The sequence below is a fragment of the Bemisia tabaci genome, chromosome 3 (genome assembly GCF_918797505.1).
Source record: "Bemisia tabaci chromosome 3, PGI_BMITA_v3".
Lineage (NCBI taxonomy): Eukaryota > Metazoa > Arthropoda > Insecta > Hemiptera > Aleyrodidae > Bemisia > Bemisia tabaci.
Genome location: NC_092795.1, coordinates 49999829 through 50021419, shown reverse-complemented (window position 1 = coordinate 50021419; position 21591 = coordinate 49999829). Strand labels below are relative to the sequence as shown.

The window sequence follows — 21591 nt, the reverse complement described above, 5'->3', positions numbered from 1 at the left end:
ATTGGCAACACTGCTTCGAAAAGTTCACGATGGCCTTTAGTTGCGCTTCTATTCGATCTCAGGGTAGTATTCAGCTCGTAGACCGATGCACTAGTCTGTTTAATTATGATGCATTGGACTATTAGTCCCGAATTCCTTCATTTTGGCACATAAAAATGGAAAATTGGCAACGCTGTACAGCCTAAACGAGGTTTCACTTCAAGTTGAAACTTTTCCTGGAAGTTTGCCTTACCATAAGCTTTCGTTTGAGCCTTGTCTCGTTGACCAACTCGGGTATACTAGTCTGTTGAACCATGACGATTCAGTATTTCGTGAGTATAGCGCATAAAAATGGAAAATTGGCAACGCTGTACAGCCTAAACGAGGTTTCACTTCAAGTTGAAACTTTTCCTGGAAGTTTGCCTTACCATAAGCTTTCGTTTGAGCCTTGTCTCGTTGACCAACTCGGGTATAATAGTCTGTTGAACCATGACGATTCAGTATTTCGTGAGTATAGCGCATAAAAATGGAAAATTGGCAACGCTGTACAGCCTAAACGAGGTTTCACTTCAAGTTGAAACTTTTCCTGGAAGTTTGCCTTACCATGAGCTTTCGTTTGAGCCCTGTCTCGTTGACCAACTTGGGTGTACTAGTCTACTTATGCACCGGACTAATAGTCCAATATCCTTGATTTTAGCACATGAAACTGGAAAATTGGCAACGCTGTACAGCCTAAACCAGGGGTCACTTCAAGTTGAAACTTTGCATGGAAGTTTGCCTTACCATAGGCTTTCATTTGAGCACTGTCCGGTTGACCAACTCGGGTATAAAAAAAGGGGCGAAAAAACACCACTTTTTGGCGAGGCTCTTTAAATGTTAAACCGCGTTCACGGGCAGTACAATGCTATGAACGGGCGGCGGCTAAAATAATAATTATTTTTCCTCTTACAATAGGTTAAGAGTTATTTCTTTCCAGGTATTGTCGAATTAATACCTCAAGTCAATCATTTATTTCTAAGACGAGCTGCGTTCAACAGGGAGGGAACCAACTCCATGCAACTGCATCTGCTGCGATTATATGACCTCCTTTTATTCGCTAAAGAATCTATGTTCACACGTAAAAATAGAGATTTTTCTAAGCCATATTAAGTGCAATTAAATTATAGAAAAAAAGAAGAAGAAAAAATGTTGCCTTATTTCTGAATATTAAATAGCAATTTATTCAAAAGAAATTTTTCTAATCGAATTTCTATTTTTAAAAACTCTGCTATGGGTTATGATCAGAGTTCAATTTTTACCGGTAAAATATAAAGAGTACTACCTAGTAATTAGTTATATATATAAAAAAAATGTAGTGGCTTCTAAATAATAGCAACTCTTACGCAACTGATGAATGTAAAACACCGAGGTTACAAATACAAAATACAAAAATCAGATTCTCGAGGGCACATTTTCGTGGCATTGCCAAACAACAGCTCCTCTGTAAATCCGGATTAGAGCAAATCTTCTAGATCAAAAATTTCCCATTGGATTCGACTATAATTGAATGCAATAATTCTGCAGCTGAACATTCAGCTATTTTTGGGTTCACAAAATATATTTTCTGGAAAAAGACAGCTAGAAATTTTCTTAAGGGTTAGGACATTTCGTCAACCATTTATTGTCCGCGCACCTGTTTTTTCCAGTAATTTACGTCCACGCGTTTTTTCGGCACGGGAGTTTTGGTCCACGTGCCAGTTGAGACTCAAAATTAATTGGCCCACATGTAAATACAAACGATAATTGCTCACGACGTTTTTGGATTAGAATATATAATGTCTTGGAAGAATGAGGGTTTGCTTGTTTTTTTTTTTTTTTTTTTTTTTTGTTTTTTTTTTGTCTGTTTGGTCCAACGGAGGAATAATATATAGTTGAGAGTTTTGGTAAAAATGGGGGAGCATCAATTCTATGAGACAAAATTCACTAAAACTCTCTACACCTCTTTGGTGTAACAAGACTTAATTATCTTTCAAGAAATTCCCACGTTGTTATACCTGAACCGGATAAACTTCTATAGTTGCCTCAGCTAAAGGCTCTTAGATTTTTCCTGTGTACAATAAGTATCTTGATTTATTTTGCGAGGAAAGATCTGTACTTTTAAAGGATGCCTGTTATTCTCAATACGTTCAATTTCGTATAAATACTATGTGCAACATCTCTGTTATGAAATGCGGCCAGCGCGAAACGCGCATTGGCGCCTACAAACCTAAGTGGATACTTCAAGCATTGTGCAATGCATGAAGTTTCCACTTAGGTTTGTAGGCGTCAGTGCACGCATTGCACAATGCTTGAAGTATCCACTTAGGTTTGTAGGCGCCACAGTGCACGCATTGCACAATGCTTGAAGTAGGTATCCACTTAGGTTTGTAAGCGCCAGTGAGCCTCTCGCGCTGGCAGCACGCCGCTCCGCTCTGCTCGGCTTGTAATATTTAAATCGCATAGTCAGCGTTTTTTAACTCATGATTTTGAAATGTTAGCACACTCTGCATTGATTATTCTCATTTAAATTGATGGGAAAAAATATGCATCAATTTATCAAAGGAGAAAAATAATATAATGTGTGTTTTTTAAATATTGGTGGTTCCGTGTCAAATTTAATGATTTCCAAAGCACTTTAATTTTTTCTTTTACATCTTATGCTTTTATTGTGCTGCAGCGAGGTGTACGTGTAACGTCCTGACAAAAATGTCCTGAAACCTTCCTCAAGACGTGATGGATTTGTCCCATCCAAAACATTTAAGGGAAACCAGTATTTTATGACAAAATTTGTTCGATATCTTGATGCTTATTGTTCACTTTCAAGGTAGATTTACCTTGAATGGAATCACAGTTGCAAATAATACCGAGAGTGGCTCCCCTGGATGCCGTTTTGTAGGGCATGGGGGGTTTACCCGCCACTAGACTCCTTTTCAATGAGGAGACTATATTTAGGAGGATGAATGTTCTCTACAGACTGTGCCTAGGGGTCCAAAAATCCGAAAACCTGAAAATACCCGTTCAGAGAACGTCTACATTTCAGGACACATCAGGGGATTAAGCTATAGGTAGGTACCAGGAATTTCCTTCGTCTCATTCTCTGTTTCAGTCGCACTCAATATGTATAGTCTCGCTCTACCAAAATTCAAATTATGACTCATTCTCAGTTAACTTGTTTCATATCACCAGTGTACAATGAGCATTAACTGTTAATTATCTCTTAATACTGCGATTATACAACTCCGAAGCGTTATATTTTGATGTTATCTATTCGACTATATAAGCTTCGACGACACACGTCACTTCGGGTCCTTCCATCGATACCCGTGTCTCATGTGCGGCACGTTGCGCTTTTTCTTTGCTTCAAGTTTTTTTGTGGGTAGTTTCTATATATTTTTTAAAGACTTCGTGCGGTAGGTAAAACCATTATTAAAACTTACCGTTCTGCTGGGATGGCATGGTACTTGTTTTCGCTGGAGCAACAATAAGACGCTTTTCTTCACTCATTGATCTCTTAAAGCTGAGCTCGATTTTCCTTTAAACTTTTTGATTTTTTCTTAGGAATTGCTCAATCTAAGGACTAGGTATACTCAGCTACATATGAACGAAAAATTTTCACCAAAATCCAAAGCTAAACCCACCGGTGATGAAAAGAATAACGATCGATGCCAATATTAATCACCGAGAATGAAAAACGCCGTATAGCTTGGGTAAGATGTCACGTATTTTTGCAAGTTCTGGCAATACCGCGCGCCGCGCCGCGCCGATCATGAGATGGTGATAACATGGTTACCGGATCACGCTTCGATTTACTCGGACGACAGTTCAGCGCAATAGTAGGTAACTAGGGGGCTACGCCCCCTGGCCGCTACGCGGCCCAACCCCCTGAAGGTGCTCCGCGCCATCAATGGGCCGCTTCGCGGCCCCATTTTTACCCTCCTATCAGTGTTGGCTTTATTTTTCCCCTAAAAAATTGCGATATGAGGTATACTTTAATTTTAAACTTTACTTAAAATTACTTTAAAATTAAAAGGACGCGTTTTGGAATGACTGCTTGATGAAATATTGCAGTAAAACAATGAACAATGATAGTCAGGTAATAATCAAGTTTTTCTTGAGTCGGGGATCGAACCCACACCGAGTTCCAAGCCTACGCATTTCACGTCTTAGACGACTCGGCCATCGCCCGACGAGAATTAATCGGCGCGAATCTTGTGTACATAAGTGTAGAGCTGATGCGCAGGCTACACAGCTACTGCGCAACCTCCTCGACCACTGCGCATCCTCCCGCGCATAGCGGTAGCAGTACCGGAGCATTCTGTAAACTCACTCACTTTTATAACGTGATTTTAAAAAAACCTGGGTCCTTTTTCCAAAATCTGATTACAGCGGGCTCATCTAGGGCCTATTACCTGTCGATTTACGCAAAAATCATGGAAATCGGCCCGGTAGAACGCTCAAACGAACTATGACAAAAAGTATAAATTTACATTGTTTAAATGGGAGAATTCGCAACTTTACCACGTAATATAAAAAAACCTGGGCCATATTTTGAAAATCCGAAAAGAGTTGGCTTATCTAGAGACAATTGCCCGTCGATTGCCGCAAAAATCATGAAAATCGGCCCGGTAGAACGCTGGAACTAAGCGTAACCAGTTTCGCAAAATTAGGAGGTCTTGGAGCTTATAGTATAGAAGAAGAAAGAAGATAACTCCGCCCCTAAACCCCCCGATGTAATGCCCAGGCCCATTTGTATACCTCTCACATCGCCCACCGCATATGAATGAACACATGTCATGTCCCTGTACCCTCCACATGTGCCTGCCTCTTTGGATACTTTTCACCCCTAGCATTGCATTAAAATGCATCAACGTCAGATCTCTTTGTTCTCCTCTTGTACCTGCCTATGTGTATACCTTGCACCCCAAGCATCTCATTTAAATGAACCAATGTCCAGTCTCTCTCCTCACCGCGTACAATTAACTGCCCATTTGGATACCTTTTACCTTGAGAATCAAATAAACATGAACCATCTCCTCTGCCCTTCGCATCTTCCTGTTAATTTTGATACTTCCCACTACCAGTTTTGCATTTGAATGAACTCACGCCCTGTCTCTCTGCCCTATTCCTCAAGCCAGCGCCAGTCCTAATTCCACTACCTGATCTGCGAATGTTTGTTTCTGAAAGCCCCGGTCACTGTCTTATCGGAGAAGAATACTAGGGTTAGGTATTCCAGCCCCCGTCCCTTGGTTTTGGGTATCCAGTCTTTGTAGATCAACCTGACTGTCAAATCCATCTGTCTGTATTTGCATGACTTGCGTTCACTGACCCTTGATCATAAAATCCAATCTTCGTTCTTTGGTGATTCGTTGTCTTGAGTCTTAAGGACGCATTGATGGTTTTTTTTTTTTAAGTTTTCGTTTTTGATTTAAAGGTCTGGACACCAAGAAAGGAAAGATGTTGTCAATCAACGATTCCTCCAAGATACTAAATCACCGACCATTTCAGTTGGACGAATTGCGCATTAATCGAAGATGAAAACCACTCGAATGCGGTGTGTTCAAATTGTGATACCATGCCAAAAAATGTTGGTAAAGACAAGGTAGGTAAAAATTCACAACTGAAGAGTTCGTAATTAAAAGGATAACAAAGTGCTACTTGATGACCATCCCTAGTATTAAAGATCTGAAACCACGAACAGAAGGAGCGAAACAAGGTGCAGCAAGGTGAAGAGGAATTAACAGACGAAGATATTAATGCCAGAAGTAACAGCAGCAGCACTTGGCTTTTCGGAATTGGCAAGAATATGTTTTGATCAGCAAATTAAATAGAAATGTATGGTGTGAATTTAATTAATGGAGCTTTTGACTTTGAAGAGCTTTTTCTCAAAGTTTTGGTGACCGGAAATTTTTTTTAAAAATTACCTCAATACTCAGTTGACCTCAAACTTTTCTAGAAAAATCCAATTTTTTTTACAAAAATTCCATGCAACTACCCCCATTATGACCTCAATGACATAAACTTTTTTCTAACAAAGAAGTAGAAAAATTAACTTCTACTGTAATTTTATCTCCCAAGAACGAAGACGTTAATAAAATAAATAAAAAAATATTGGAATTTTTAGAAGGAGAAACTAGAAAATATCTAAGTTACAACAAAATAACAAACGCAACAAATGAATAGAACATTCAATATCCCATAGAATTTTTGAACGAATTAAAACCATCAGGAATTCCAAATCATTCCTGAAAATAAAAGTTGGTGCCATAATAATGCTCTTGAGGAACCTAAATACCAAAAAAAGGACTTTGTAATGGAACTAGAATTTTAGTAACAGAATTTTATGTAATTTAATATTTAAAATTAAATATTTACTACAATATTATAACAATATAATATAATGCAATAATATTATATTAATACAAAATTATTAAATGGTTCTTCTGCTTCATTTCAAGTGACAAAAGTGTATGTTGAATACTGTACGATATTATTAGGTACTACATTTATCATTCCTGCTGCATACGGTGTGGGGAGCGGCTATGGCTCCGACCCTGAAAACATCACCAAATGTAAGTACATGAGTGCTAAATGAAGGCGGGAAGAATCAAACCTATACACGCAATATTTCTCAAAAGGTATATGCACCTCTTTTAAGAATGGGTTAGTTGCGCTGGTCTCAGAATCGTGCTTTGATGCTAGATCGTTGTAGATTACCTAAAAAGAACAAGATCCATCCGAACAGCAACTTTCTACATTCAATATTAACCGAGGTAAATGAAAAGTCAGGTTTTTGATGTCATCCACCGCAGAAGTGATACTCTTGGTTTCTTCCACCATGCTTTCATCCGAGTTTCACGTTGAGTAACGAGTGCAAATATACGTCACACTGACTGATGATGGCAAGGTGAAAGAAACCAAGGGTGTCACTACTGCAGTAGATGACATCAGAAATCTGACTTTTCAAGGCGCGATATTTAGGTAACTATTGAAAGTAGAAAGTTTTTGTTTGGTCAGGTCTTATTATTGTTAGCTAAGCTATGAGAATCAAGCGTTAAAACAAGATTTTGTGACTAGCGCAACTGACCCAGTGGCCCAGAACAAGTTCTTTTTTCCTTCTGTTCAGAAACGTTAACCCTCTGTTGCATACATACACATATATGTAATTTAACGTATTTAACAATGTTTCTGAATGCATATCTACGCAAGCCCAAGGTTGAATTCTATTGGATAAAAGTGTCAGGACCCACTCCAGTATTACTAAATTAGGTTAAAAATCCTGTTTGTTTTGGCAACCTAGATCTGCGTAGGTCGGCTCTGGCGATGCATTTTCGGCGCAGGATTTAGGTTGGTAAAAGTGGTCGTATGACAATGAAAAATAGGTATTTGCAGCACACGTCATACTTTTTTTAGGTGACAACAGGAAATATTAGATGCATAATGGGGTTTTAATAAATTGATTTAAAACCGAATAACACACATGTGACATGTTATCTTATGCAACTAACTCTAGTGGCGAAAATGACAAGTTACATGTATGTAATTTTAAGCAACCGATTGTGGCTAATAAAAATAAACATGGCTAATATTCACCTATAATTTGATTCATGCTGGCAAAAACGTTGTTCTTCTAATACCTACTCTCTGTTAAGACTAATATTTTCTTTTTTTTCAATGAAATGAACTTGCGCATGCTTTTCATGTAACATCTCTTTTCTATTAGGGCTTTTACCAAAGTTGCATAGAATCACATATTTGTAACTTCTCTTTTAATTATTTTAATCAAAGTTGCATGAACCTGCACGTATGTAACTACCAGTTTGATCGGTCAATTGGGGGGGGGGGGGGGGGGCGCCCCTTCCTGCCCCCCCCCCTAAAAAAATTTGGAACTCTATTTTTGTCAAAAAATCTTTCAGAAAAATTTCTTTCAGGAAATTGCAAATCGGTTAATTTTTTACGAAGTCATGGCTCCCAGAATTTTGTGTACAATTTTAATAATGGCTTTTTCAATTTTTTGATCTTTAGATTCTCACAAAATGTAATAAATTTGTGTGGAATTGACAGTCCTTGTCTTTCTCTGTACAATCAGCCGAAGCGCATGTTGAGGATATGATTAGGTGCGGAGTTTTTTCGATGTTTTCCCCATATTCTATTACGACCTTTTAGTATGTGTGTAAAGTATGAAACTCTAAAGTAGATCCCAAGGCTCCTTGCTGGCACCATCAAAACAATATATGACTTTATTTTTTTTAAAAAAAAATGCAATAAATTTCGGGAAAGGTAAGAAGGACCTTCTTTAGTTTCTATGAGATGAAAAATCTATTGTCAATTATTTTCTAAAATTGTTCAAGACAACTGCGCCTTCGTGATTATGGAGGACCTATTTGAGTTGGATGGAAAGTAATAAAAATACAATAATTGCGCAGAGCACAGAGCCTCAATCCCAAGAGCACCATGAAACCTCCCCCCTACTCCTTGGATTCAAAATATGAATGTTTAGTTCTCATATGCACCTCGGATCTTTTTTCAGAGGTGTGAGACGTGAAAATTTATCCTAGCGGCCAAATTTCATATGTATAGAGCACATTTCTGCTTTGCAACATATTTTTCTACTAATTAAAAAACTAAATTCTTCATTAAAAAAAAAGAAGAAATGAGACGGCACTTGTGAGAAGTCCTGGGATCAATGTAGGGGTTTCAAACTTAACATACGCATCTAAAAGGACCTAATAAAATTATGTGTGTATATATAAATAAATTATTGTTACCTTTACAAATGCACGGTGCAGGAGCTATCCAGTCAAGATAATACTACTCAAATTTAAGTAAATTTATTACCATTTGAAAGTTAAGTACATGTTTCGCAGACGTTTCGATGTCCTACATACATATCGACGGTGTAAGTCGGCAATCACATAACTCGGTTTGCGACGTCGCAGAATTCCTGACATACTTCATTTTTTAAATGGAAAACTACTCAACGGAAACCCTTTAAAACTGTCATGATTTTTCTTATCAATGCAAAGAAAATTCTGCAAAAACTTCAAGAAATAATGTCAATTTGTTCTCCTTTAGAAAAAGGATGTAGAGGCGGAGATTTTCAGACACCGCAAACGAGTTATGTGATTGCCGACTTTCACCGTCGATATACATGTAAGTAAAGGTGAATCTAACGTAGCCCAAAATAAATACACTGAAAAACACATCTGGGGAAAGAAGGCTTTTACATTCAAAATTAAAAATTAAAACCGAGAGTACGTTTCGTCCAAATTCTTGGACATTTTCAATCGATAAAAACAAAGGCTAAAATACAGTATATATCACGGAGATCGGTAGATCTCCCCACCAAGCTAAAAATATAAATATAAGGAGAACAACTAAATAAAACCTCCCAGAGTAAGACCAGAAAACGCCTTCAAACGACTCTGCAGCAACCACACACACGCGGGGCGATAACCCGATAACCGTCGGCAGACGGTACACTATAGGTACAGAAAATATTAGGAATCGCCGATTTTCGCTGCTTTTTAACTTTTCGCCCCGTAGCAAAAAAACTACTCAAGGGATCATGTTGAAATTTGGCATGATGATTCTTCAAGATTCAAAGGCCTCGCCTTTTGGTGTCTCATGTTTCAAAACGTATTATTAACGGAGATATGACGTTTTAAAGATTATAAAACGCTACCGGACTTCCGTCGTTTTCTAGAACTCCTGGTCTGGATATAGCTGCCGATTCTCACTGTTAACGTGCTTTTTTTATCAAACCAAAACAAAAACACTTGAATAAACTCTTTCAGTGTCAATAAAAGAACAATTTGGGAATTTATTCGGAAGATATTAAAGTTTAGCGGCTTCTTTCATAAGTTCCCGGGTCGTAAGTTATTTCTGACGCTAGAGTTCGCATGCCATTACGGCACGGCCGGTGTAAATTTAGTGTAAGTACCTATTACGTGATATCGAAAAAAAAATAACACGAAAAAAAAAACAAGCAGTGAACTCCAACACAATGTGTTGATAAGGCGCGTCATTAACTCGCACATATCAACCCCTTTAGTTTTCATTTACAGAGATTTCAAAATAGGCAAGCAGCACAACAAGAGAATTCACGATCCAACACTGCAAGGTCAACGACGCACCTTGACGAGACCGTGTATTGTGAATCTAGAAAGCTATTCGAACGAATTTAAGTTTTTTGATCTGCCTCAAGCAAAATCTTATCAGATTCTTGAAGAAAAGTGCTACGGAATAATTTATGCGAAGAAAGGAAAAATTCTGTCGAACTCCTAGAAGATAAAGTCGATTTAAAGGTATTTTGGGGTTAAAATACCCAAATCATCGGTAGTATAAATCCCGTTATATTATTGAAAAGAAATTGACTCGATATAAATGCAATTGCATTAAATATGTCTTGATTTTGTTATTTTAAACGTCTTTCCATGCAAGGAAGTTCAACCATGTCCATGCTTCACTCATTCATGAATTGAAAGTAAGCAATCTACATTCCGAAAATCTACCGATTTGCCGTAAATAATCGCAGAAACTTGATATACCAGGTCGATGTACCCACTCGTTGAATTTACGAATCAATTTTGTGAGTGCACATATGTAAAAGTCAATACGCTATAGTCATTTTGGGTGCATTTATTTTTCATGAAACAATAAAATATGTAAGTAATTTTAATCCCGAAAAATTCTGAGGTCAATTATATTTAATTGTAATTTATATATTTATTTGTTTCCCTTCATTTTATTTTTTATATGGAAAAATCGAGGTTTCGTCGATTTCTTCGGATTTCGAATACTGTAACTTCTCTTCTATGCGGCCGATTTTTATGAATGAGGCCTCTTTTTATTCGTGTTTTAACGGAGAGTAAGGAAAAAATTGCTAAATACACGCGAAACAATTTTGTTTGAAAATTGGATGAATCCTAGCGTGACGGTGAAATGGTTAATCAACCGTAATAATCGGGAAAGAGTCTCGGCGCGGTCGAGACCCAAGGCGGCCCAAGACCATTGTTCTTCGAGACGCGAACGCAGTGATCAGGAGCGTGGGGAAGAGAGGGCTAAGTGGATTCCTGTATGAGCCACGTTTAGCAAATGGTCTAAAGAGTCTCGAGGCTCATCACAGATTGCACTTACGGGTGCATTGGCTGGCCCAGGCTATCAGAGCAGTGGTACCAAATTTTGAAAAGCATAACAGGGGTGTGGACATCCGTCGAAGCAACGTTTTGAACAAGACGGAGGAGTAAAATTCTCATTCGAAGAGTGCCGGTCTGCTCAGCCATCCTCGAATCAGTTAGCTTGCTTCTGCTTATAAATGCATATTTTAAATCAGCGCTGAGCATTCTTAGGTTTTTTTTAAAAAAAAAAACAAGTAACGTAGACTCTCGGTGTTCATTGTACAAAAACTAGAAAGCCCCAGAATGTGAAACAACTTTAAATCATAATTATTGACGGATTAGTAAACTTTTTACACGCTTTGGAAAATCTCAGAAGTTCGCGGTAGTCACTCTCCGGTAAGAAACTAAGGGACGCGGTTATTGTATCGAGTGGGGGGTCGAAACGATCGCAAAGGCGGTATACTACGTATACGCGCCAATAATACGAAAAAAACAAATAACATGAAAAAAAATAAATAATAGGAAAAAGCCTGAGAAAACACGGCGTTAATCAAAGCTATGATGAAAGTTGAGCCGCGCACTGCATGCTGTCTAATGCATGCAGCCCTAACAGGCGTGATTTTAACCCCGCTCATCATCTGTGCCCTGTGGCGCGGCGCAGCGACAAAGTGTTGGGCTACGGTGCGGTGCGCGCGGTCCAGGTTCAAGTCCACACGAGGGCGTCCGGATATTTTACGCTGCTAAACGTCGCAGGACTTCAGGTAAGTGGTTCATACTATTCAATACTTGTATACTTGTGTAATTCATGTTTCAAATGTAATACATGTGCAGAAGTATGACAATTACGGTCAGTAACTGTACTTCCACATCTACTTGACAGAGTGCGCTGACTATACAGACGTGTATACAGCAGCAAGTAGTGCCGTCAATCGTTGATAGAGGGCGCATGGTACTAATAGGTAAAATGGTAAAATATTTTTAATATATTTTTAATATATTTTTAAAATATTTTCAAAATATTTTCGAGAGAATATTTTTAAAATATTTACATGGAGGGAACATTAAAATATTTTAAAAATATTTTAAATATTTTTGTGCTATCTGGGAATTATTTGAACCTGAAAAATCTAGCCTATCATTCGAGCTACTTGGTATTCGGTCGGACCTTCCGGGATATGATCGTCCGCATGCTCCTCGAACACAAGTAGGTATCTACTTAGAAGTAGAATCTTGGCCTCGAGGGCTCCTCAGGAGTACTACAGCTGCTTTAAGTACTCTACCAGTCTAATTTTAATCCTGAGAATTTCGTACTCATGGGTCGCAGGATGACCAGGTCAGCTTCCACTAAGTTTCATTCCTTTTATGGTGCCCATATTGGATAAAAAATTTCAAAATTTTCTCGACATTTTTCGGAAAACCTTCCACACGTGATATCAGGTTTTTTTTTTAAGCATCTAAATTTTGTCGTTTTTCCCCATAAGTATCCATCGAAGTACATCAACCGTTGGAATCAGCTAGGTGGCGGTTTGTATAACTGGAGTTTAACTGACAGAGCGCCTTTAATGGGTCAGTTGCTCTGATCACAGGAAATTATAAGATCCGTCCAAACAGCAAATTTCTACGTTCAATATTGACCGAGATATCGCGCCTTGAAAAAGTCGGTTTATGACGTCATCCACCGTGGAAGTGACACCATTGTTTCTTTCCACCTTGCTTTTATAGTAGGGCCCACGAATGATGATCCCTGAAAAATCGGGCGAATAAACGCATGGACCATATAAATGACAACGCTGCAAGGTCGAGCACGCACATCGACGAGACCGGGTATTGTGAACGCGAAAAGCTATTGTATGCGAACTGCTGCTATTCTACCCCTCTCTTCGGTCAAAATTCTTCATAGGAAGCCCTCTCGTAAAAGATCAATTTCTTGTAATTTTGCCCCAATCTCTTCGTCCATTACATGGTTGAATTGCTCGTAAAATTCTGAGATAAATCATATATAATTTTTATATACAATTTTTACTTTTTCCTTCTTTTCCCTTTTTGAAGCGAAGTCCAATTTTTATATATAACATCGTATCTCGAACTGTAACTTTGCTGCTATTTGACCGATTTTTATAAACGAGGCCTCTTTTTACTCGTGTTTTAAAGGAGAGTAAGCGAAACACTTGCTAAAAAAATGTTACACAACTTTCAACAAATTTTGGTTTTTCTCTAGCGGGAGGGTGAAATTGGAAATTACGCGTAAGTAATTAGGGTTCGATTGTGGCTCGGCTCGGCATTGTCCCCGAACTCGAGACTCGTTCCGGGCCGGGGTGTCGCTGTTGCCAGGGTTTGCAAGAAATACCCGCGGCTCAGGGATCATCGTTCGTGGGCCCTAGTATATTCGTGTTTTGCTTTGAGTTACCAGGGCGAATGTGTGTCTAGTTGACAAATGAAAGCAAGGTGGAAGAAACCAAGGGTTTCACTACCGCGGTGGATGACGGCAAAAATCGAATTTTTCAAAGCGCGGTAACTTGGTTAATATCGAACGTAAAAAGTTGTTGTTTGGACGAATCTCATTATTTTTAGTGGATCTACAAGAATCGAGCATCAAAACACGATTCTGAGACCAGCGCAACTGCGCAACTGACCCATTCTTCGTTTCCACTACAAAGACATTCACTACGCACGAATAGTTGCGCATATGCGTAGGATGAGAGAGTATTTTGAGTTTCAGTTTTAATATACCTAGAGCTGTGCTTAGCATTATACTTGTGGTGCAATTATTCGTGCCTATGACGTATCGTCGTAGTGTAAACGTAGAATTGGAGGCACTCTGTCATCAATGCTGTAAAACCCGCCGCGCCGCGCCGCGCCGTTGCGTTGCGCTACGCAGAGGGTGAAGCGGCGAGTGCCTGTGGAGAGCCGAAACGCCTTCAGATCCGTGCGTATACAAAACGGACATCCGCAGAGCTCGAATAGTTGTATCCAGGCGTTATAATGAAATTCGCTAAGTGTTCGCGTTGCAAGTGATACTATAATAATTGGGAATGCTTTGCTTGTTTCTGTAACACCTAGCGGAGCCAATTGCGCCGATGAAGTAAACTATTACTAACTTTTATAGTATAAAATCGTCAATTTTCCGAATGACACTTTGCTTGTGCAACGTTGCCGGTCCTCGAAATCGTGAAAAATGTATTTCAGGAAGATGCGTAGAGTTTACTTTTATCTAAATTAAAGAGTCGGTTTTTGGTGGGATTTTTCCTCCTTTTAGAAAAATACTTTCGACGTTTAAGTGCGAAATTTTTAAAGGACAATTCTCTTAGCCGGCCTGAAGTTTCTCGCATAAATTCCCAATTAAGCCGATTTGCGCTTTTGAAGTGAGTCTCGACACTCTCCTTTTGCCGTGTTGGGCTATGCATTTTTCATTTTTGAGGGTTGCACTTTCAGAATTTTGCACTTTTGGATACCGTTCGCTTCATGACAGCAATAAAGTTTATACATTGAGAGGAAAAAGAGAGCTCCATTTTTTCACATGGTATTCTTGGAGACTAGTTTAGGTGAAATACCTCATTCCTGTCACACCTCATTCGTGTCACACCATATTCCATGAGCGGAAAACTACTTAATTTGTTCTCCCCTAAAAAACCCCTAACAGGATTGGAGATTTTTAAACTCCGAAAACGAGATACGTGGTTTAGAGGTACCATCGATATATCCATTAACTATACCATTCTTTTTTTCCGTGTAGCATCTACCGATAGGACAGAAATTTTTTACAGCTCGTGTCTCCATGTCCAGGTACCTATCCTGGCACTTCGAGCGAAAATGCGTGGTGCTGATCGACGGGTTCGACGCACCCGGAACGCGGACCCTCCTACCTGGCTGCTCGTACCCTGGGATGCCGGGCACCTCGACGGACAAGCGGATCCTGGACGTGGTGGGCCGTTTCTTGACGGCCCTGCTGGAGGGTGACGAGTTCGTGAGGCACTCCCTGTCGACGGGCGTCTCGCGGATAGGGAGTACCGTCGTCTACGCCAACCTCACAGCTGCCTCCGCCCTCGACGAGCCTGATCTCGCTCCGTTCTTCGGCCTCACCGCAACCGAGCTCCGGGACATCGCTATGAGTCGAGGACAGCTACCCCTCTTGGAGAATGGAGAGACTCGCGCTTTGGTACGGCGGGTATCGTGCTCAAGGTTTGTGGCTTTTTCGAAATCTTTATTGGCCTGCCTATTCTGGCGAACTCTGGTCTGGGAGTCCCGAATGTGTCGAGGATAAAGATGAAAAAAAAAGAAAGAAAGAAAAGAGAGAGAAAGAGGAAGAGAAAGATCACGATGAAGAAAAAGAGAAAGAGAAAGAAGAATAAGAAGAAAAAGAGGAAGAGAAAAAAGAATAAGAAGAAAAAGAGGAAGAGAAAAAAGAATAAGAAGAAAAAGAGTGAGAGAAAGAAGGAAAAAAGTTGAGAGAAGGAAGAAGAAGAAAAAGAGAAAGAAAAAGAAGAAGAAAAAGAGAAAGAAGAAGAAATTCTTCTTCCTCCACATCTTGCTTTTTTCTTCCTCTTCATCCTCTTTCCCCCTTTTCTTCTTTCTCCTATTTTCCTTCTTCTTCTTCATTCCCAACTTCTCCTTTTGGTTCTCTTTCCTCCGATTTGTACCATAACCGATTTATGTTAGGAGTGGCAGTGCCCGGATTTGGAAGACTAGGGACAGAGGACCTCATATAAAGTTGTAAAATTTGTAAAAATTTCAATTTGAAACTCTTCTGCGCACGTTTTCACGGACAACCTCAAGATTGAGCTGCACTAAGAATGCCGGAGCTTAAAATTTCGGATCCCCTCCCTTCCGAGATTCTCTTCAACTCCTAAAATTGTATTCGTCACGCCACTGTATAACATGTCTTGTTGCCCACTGACAAATTCAAAATTCTGTTAATTTACAGGGAGCATGCAGACACATTTCAATGCTAGTTCCGTAAAGACTTTTTTCAAGAAGGGAAAATTCAAACGCTATTGGAGAACTCCGCCCGTTATGGAACAACTTCGGGAACTATTTGACTACGACCTTTTCGGGGCATTTTTGGAAGTGGCCCTGAGCACAGGGCTCCCCCGCTGCCTCTGAACAAGAAGTATATGCGTCTCAACTCGCTTAAATTTCGGGGGCTTTTTGCCCCCTACTACAAATACAGCCCAACGGACAACGACTTAATGGTACAGTTCTTGCTAGAAAACGGCTACCTCACCCCCTACAGGAGTCTCCGGAAGTTTCATAATCGGGGTTTCCTCCCCCAACCTCGAGATGAAGGAGGCTCTGCAGAAGCTCTTATACAAGAGATGTTCTTCCGGAAGAAGTTCAACATCAGCGGGCGGGTGGTGAAAGACTACGTTGAAGCACTGCTGAATTTGACCGAGATGAGGCTCATTTTAGGGCCTTCCTCAACTGCACGCACGAATATTTGAAAGGAATTTCCCTGGGAATGAGGCAGAGCTCCAGGCACCACTTTTTATTTTCCCCACGATTATTGAAGGGGCCTTCAGGGAAGTGAAAACGGACTATACGATGGAGGGATCTACAAGGGATGTTACACTGACAAGAAAAAAAGACGGGGTTGTTATCATCCTTGGAGTTCGATACGATAGATTGTCAGCACTGGAAGTATTAAAGCAGGTTTTAGCCTATAATCATCAACAGCTACTTGAGAAGTCTGTGCCTGTGACGACCAATACAGAGAAGTCGCTTTCGCATCAACCAACAGGTCGTAAACTCATCGATGCGCTGAGAGAGAAAGCTTTGAAGTATAAAAGTTCCAAGGATAACACTTCAATTCCAGCGACTTTTGTGATTGGTCTGAGTGTTACGAAGACAAGGAACTATTCCGTGAGTTATCTGTGTGGGAGCAAAAGTATTTCTAATGCAAAGACACTGCACTTAGTTCCTGGTCCGGTCTCCTGATTGTCACCATTATCCTGCGGAGTCACGCTCGCATGTTTTCAGTACCGTGTGACAAACAGGTACTCTCCGAGAGGTTGTAAAAATGCAGGACTAACATGTTGACGTTGAAAAAAGAGAGAAAGTTTATTTTTTGCGGTTGTCGTAGTTTAGACTTGGATTTGAATAAAAAATAAATATTAATAAAGAAAATGTTGAAAATTGGAAGGAGAGCTGCATTTGGGAGAGCTGTTGAAGAAACAAAAGTTTGAGAGGCCGAAAAGTTATATTGGAGAATTTTGAATAGGCGAGTGAGTTTTACAAGTTTTACAAGATAAGTCACATTAGAGACGGGACGTGTATAAGGGCTGGAGAGGCACCCAGACCGGGTCGGGGTCAAGATGGAATGGACCTCGAGAATTGGACTGCACACGACCAGGTGCTTTGTAGTTTTTCTGTTTTTTTATTGCCTGTTGTAGTTCTTCACTCGTTATCAGCGGTATGTTTTTCTGCGTGGGGTCGGTATTTGTTTCCATTTAACATATCCGTAATCTGGAAAAAGTTAGTCAATCGCATCTAGAAGTTCTTGTTCAGTCAATGTGTTTGTATCATGTCCTGACGGTCTTTTTAATTTATTCAGTTCTGAATATTTGGTAGGCTTTTCCCCAAATATCTCGATCAAGATCTTTAATTATATCGTTGCAAGATTCATTCTTAGATACCGCAATTCTCCTTTTAAATTCTTACTTCAATTCTACCTATTGTACCTATATCTTCTTGTTTCGTATCTTCATTCTTCTTTCGTAGTTTCATTACTGTCCGGCTACTTTTATCGCATTTTCTCTTTGTCTTCCCGATCTCTCTGTTCCACCAGTAAGGTTTTTTGGTAGATTCTACTGATGCATTGGTGTGACAGTGAGTTATTGCTGTAATTTGTGGATTGTCTAAGGACATGTGGCATCTTTGGATATACTTCGTATGTTTTTCCTCTAATTTTGGTTTTGAGAGTTGGTAGCATTTTTTTCCTACAAAAGTTGCGGCGAAATTGTACTTGTTGATGCTGACAATAGATGTTTAATATGTTTTCATAAAATGGAAGTTTGCAACAATAGGAACATTTAGAAATTATTAAATAGTGTTGGCATGTTAATTATTCGTTCTGTTGATTTGGTGGAATTCGTTATTTCCATTCTCTCGTTTTGCTTTGAAATGTATGGTCTGGTGTGTCTTTTTCTGTTAAGTAGTGTGGGCAGTGCGGGGTTGAGCTTTTCTTGAATCTGTGCAAAAAGTTCCCGAAGGCTCCGTCTCCCGAAAGGAATCGAGACAAAAAGAAATCAATTTGTCCATTGCCTCCTATAAATTTTCTGGATGTTAGTTTTTGCTGCTTTTCCCCACACCTAACAACCGTAAGTCCAGATCGGTTTCAGGATCATTTTGAATTTCTCTAGGAGCTGTGAGTTTTTAATGCTCCTTCATTTCGGTGGGTATGCAATTTGAGTAGGACAGGATACCTGGTGTCAAAATTTTGAATGGCTAATATAGGCAGAACAAATTATGCGTTTTATGGGTCTTAGTAAGAGGCTCTTGCCGGAGAGGGAACCTTCAGATTCGGAAAAAGAGATAACCATAATTCAGATTTCTGGGCAACCATTTTGCAGAAAGCTAATTTTATAATTAAAATTTTACTGTTTTCCTCTCATAGTTATAGTTTATTGACCTCTGTGACTCTATATACTAACTGAAAGAGGACATGGGAACCGTCATCCTGCTAATATGGGCGCATGCCACTCCAATCACGGTACTTTTGGACCCAAAAATAGTGGGAAGTGGGAAAAGCAAAATCGGGGAGGGTATTAGCTTAAATCTGTAAAGACAGTTGTTGAAACATCCGTGGCCTGAAAAGAATTGCGACAAGGAAATAGTCCGTATCTCCAATGTTTTCTTTCCATCCACGGTAGGAGTGATGGAAGAATAATCATAAAGTTACTTTTGTCAGTCCACAAAAAATCCATGTCCAGTTAGATATTGTGTGGTGTGGAAAGTCACATGTCCGTGTACTGTATTCATCTACTCTCTCAAATATTGAATAAGTTATCTCACCCTTTATTACCTCTTTTTATCACCCCTCTCTAGTGATTTGCTACTAATACTGCTTTTTTTTTTCGATGAATTCAGATATCTTATTTATATTCGGAACAAAATCAAACCGTCTCTCCACGGAAACTCTCACTTGCTCAGAGTACTGATCTTTCCTGTTGTTCCTTAGTATTGCCACTTGACAGAGTGAGCTAGTATATTTAGACAGTGTTCCTCGTATTTGTAGGTCCCAGCCGATTCCTGTGAGCATGTGCCTGGTATTGACCGGAACCCCGAAAGTCGAGCGGTTCCGTGTCCAGTGAGAAATTGTGTGGTGTGGAAGTTCACGTGTCCGTGTACTGCATTCATCTACTCTCTCAAATATTGAATAAGTTATCTTGCCCTTTATTACCTCTTTTTATCACCCCTCTCCAGGGATCTACAATTGAAGACCTCCATCAGCACATAGGCAAAATCAGAACACGTCCGATACCCGCTGCAAAGAGATAACTTAAGAGGCCTCAGTGTTTGTCTGACAATTTTGACGTTCTTTTTTTAGCTTCATACCTTCATGCCAGATCTGAATCCCACAGAAAATAATTGAGAGGATTGCATTTGTTATAAATTTTTTTCTTAAAGAAGGAAGGACCTCTGACATTAGGTAGCAAACATTTGCAACCTCTGGCCACTCTCCTCGCTTTTTAACAGACAGTTGTATGTGACATCCCATGTTAAAACATTTTCCAAGTTGAAACCTTAGGGTGCCAAGTACGCACATTAGTTCTCTTCTGTGTATCGGGTCTCTCTTGCTCAATTCATTTTTAGTCTGCGTAAGGCCTTAATAGTAGAGTTATCCTTTACGGAATCCAAACTGATTTGGGGAGAGCTCCAGTCCCTCCGAAAATCCTTCCGGCCAGTATGTGTTCGCATATCTTGCTCACGAAATTTATCGGGCGAAATTTCTGGACTTGTGAGTCACTACCTGTCTTTTTCCCCTTAATCCGATGCTACGTTGCCAACCCCCCATAACCGGTTGGCTCTTATTTTCTAATTGCTATTGAGCGGAGGTTTGTTTTAGGTGGATGCCCCAGCGACCAGGTCACAAGGCTTTTGCCTCTTCAGTCGCCTATTCAAGGGTTCCTCCGTTAGTCCATCTGTGAGAGGGTTAGAGTGCACACCCAACCTCAGAGCATGTCTCTCTGCTGCCCTCTCAATGTACTCTTGAACCGACTCCCACTTGAAGGGCGTGTCTAATTTGTTCATTTGTAACAAACCAGGGAGCCCCCGAGATCACCCTCAGTACCTTGGCCTGAAAGGCCTCAATAAGATACCTATGGGACTTCTTGGCACATCCCCAGTGTTCACATCCATACGACCAGACTGGCCGAAGGACATGCTTGTAGATCAATTCTCTGTTGGAAGTTCAGGGGGTTTGATTTCTACCCAGCAACCAGTACATTTTTGAGAATTTTAGATTTAGTTTTTGTCTTTTGTTTTTAATATGTTTCTCCAGGTAAGCCTAGAATCCAATGTCATACCCAGATATTCGCATTATCTGAGCACGGCACCGGATCCCCGACGATTTGTATAGGAAGGTTTTCAACCCTGCGATTTTGAACATGGCGTGGGTTGATTCAGGGTTGCTGAGGTTGTAAATTTGGTTTTCTGAATCATAATACCAAATATTTTGATGCTCGACGGAACTTTCTGTTTGGTCTATACAATTGTTTAAAATAAATAAGCTATGGAAATTAAAAGTCCTAAAATTGCTTTGATCGTTTATGTGAATTTCTCTGATACCTGTGAGTTTTTAATTCTCCTTCATTTCAGTGAGTATACTATTTCAGCTACGTAAAAGTTGAAACAATCGCATCCCAACTCCTGCTCTGAGAAATTTAATTGAAATGATGCAGAGAGGACATTTCTTGGTTGCGGTGTTTCCAAATCTTCGCTATCGTTTCATCCATTATGATTGAAGCAAATGTATGTAATATGTGTTGTAACCTCTAATAATTATTCTTCATGCTTTTACAATGCTGAAAATGTAACATTTCAGAGAATTTACCCTAACAGTTTCCTCTCTAAAATGTAAATTAACCACTGTAGAAAAAACACAAAAACAACATCAACAATTTGATCAATTAAAAAGAAAATGGGATTGGTTTGTGAATAATTTCGTAATATATTTTCATTTTGGACCGATGGAAATAACAATTTACTCTTGATAAACCACAATTAGGTAATATTTTTCATTATTCTTGGTTCACATTCGAGGTACCGCCATCTTGGTGCACTCGTTTCGGCCTCCATGAGCGAGAACCAATCAGAATTGGATTTTTTTTTAGGCCACTTTCAGTCCAATCCTGGCCCAACCAAAGTGAGTTGTCTTAACTCTGGGTTATTAAAGGGACTCTAATTTTACAAACCGACTAAAATATAACAATTGGACCAAGTCACTGTTGCTTATTTTACGTGTGGGCGTAAACTACTGGAC

At 39.6% G+C, this 21591-nt stretch overlaps 1 protein-coding gene and 1 long non-coding RNA gene across 2 annotated transcripts; both read left to right on the top strand.

Annotated features, from left to right (window-relative positions):
- Positions 1–853: 853 nt before the first annotated feature.
- On the top strand, positions 854–6434 carry LOC109030593 (uncharacterized). The gene is made up of 2 exons (XR_002008729.2): positions 854–3407; positions 5429–6434. It is a non-coding gene; the product is annotated as an uncharacterized lncRNA (long non-coding RNA).
- Positions 6435–14722: 8288 nt separating this feature from the next.
- LOC140224281 (uncharacterized) lies at positions 14723–17243 on the top strand. Its single transcript, XM_072298500.1, has 2 exons — positions 14723–15293; positions 16036–17243. The coding sequence occupies exons 1-2, from the start codon at positions 14890–14892 to the stop codon at positions 16061–16063; spliced, it is 432 nt and encodes a 143-aa protein (XP_072154601.1). The 5' UTR covers positions 14723–14889; the 3' UTR covers positions 16064–17243.
- The last annotated feature ends 4348 nt before the right edge of the window (positions 17244–21591 follow it).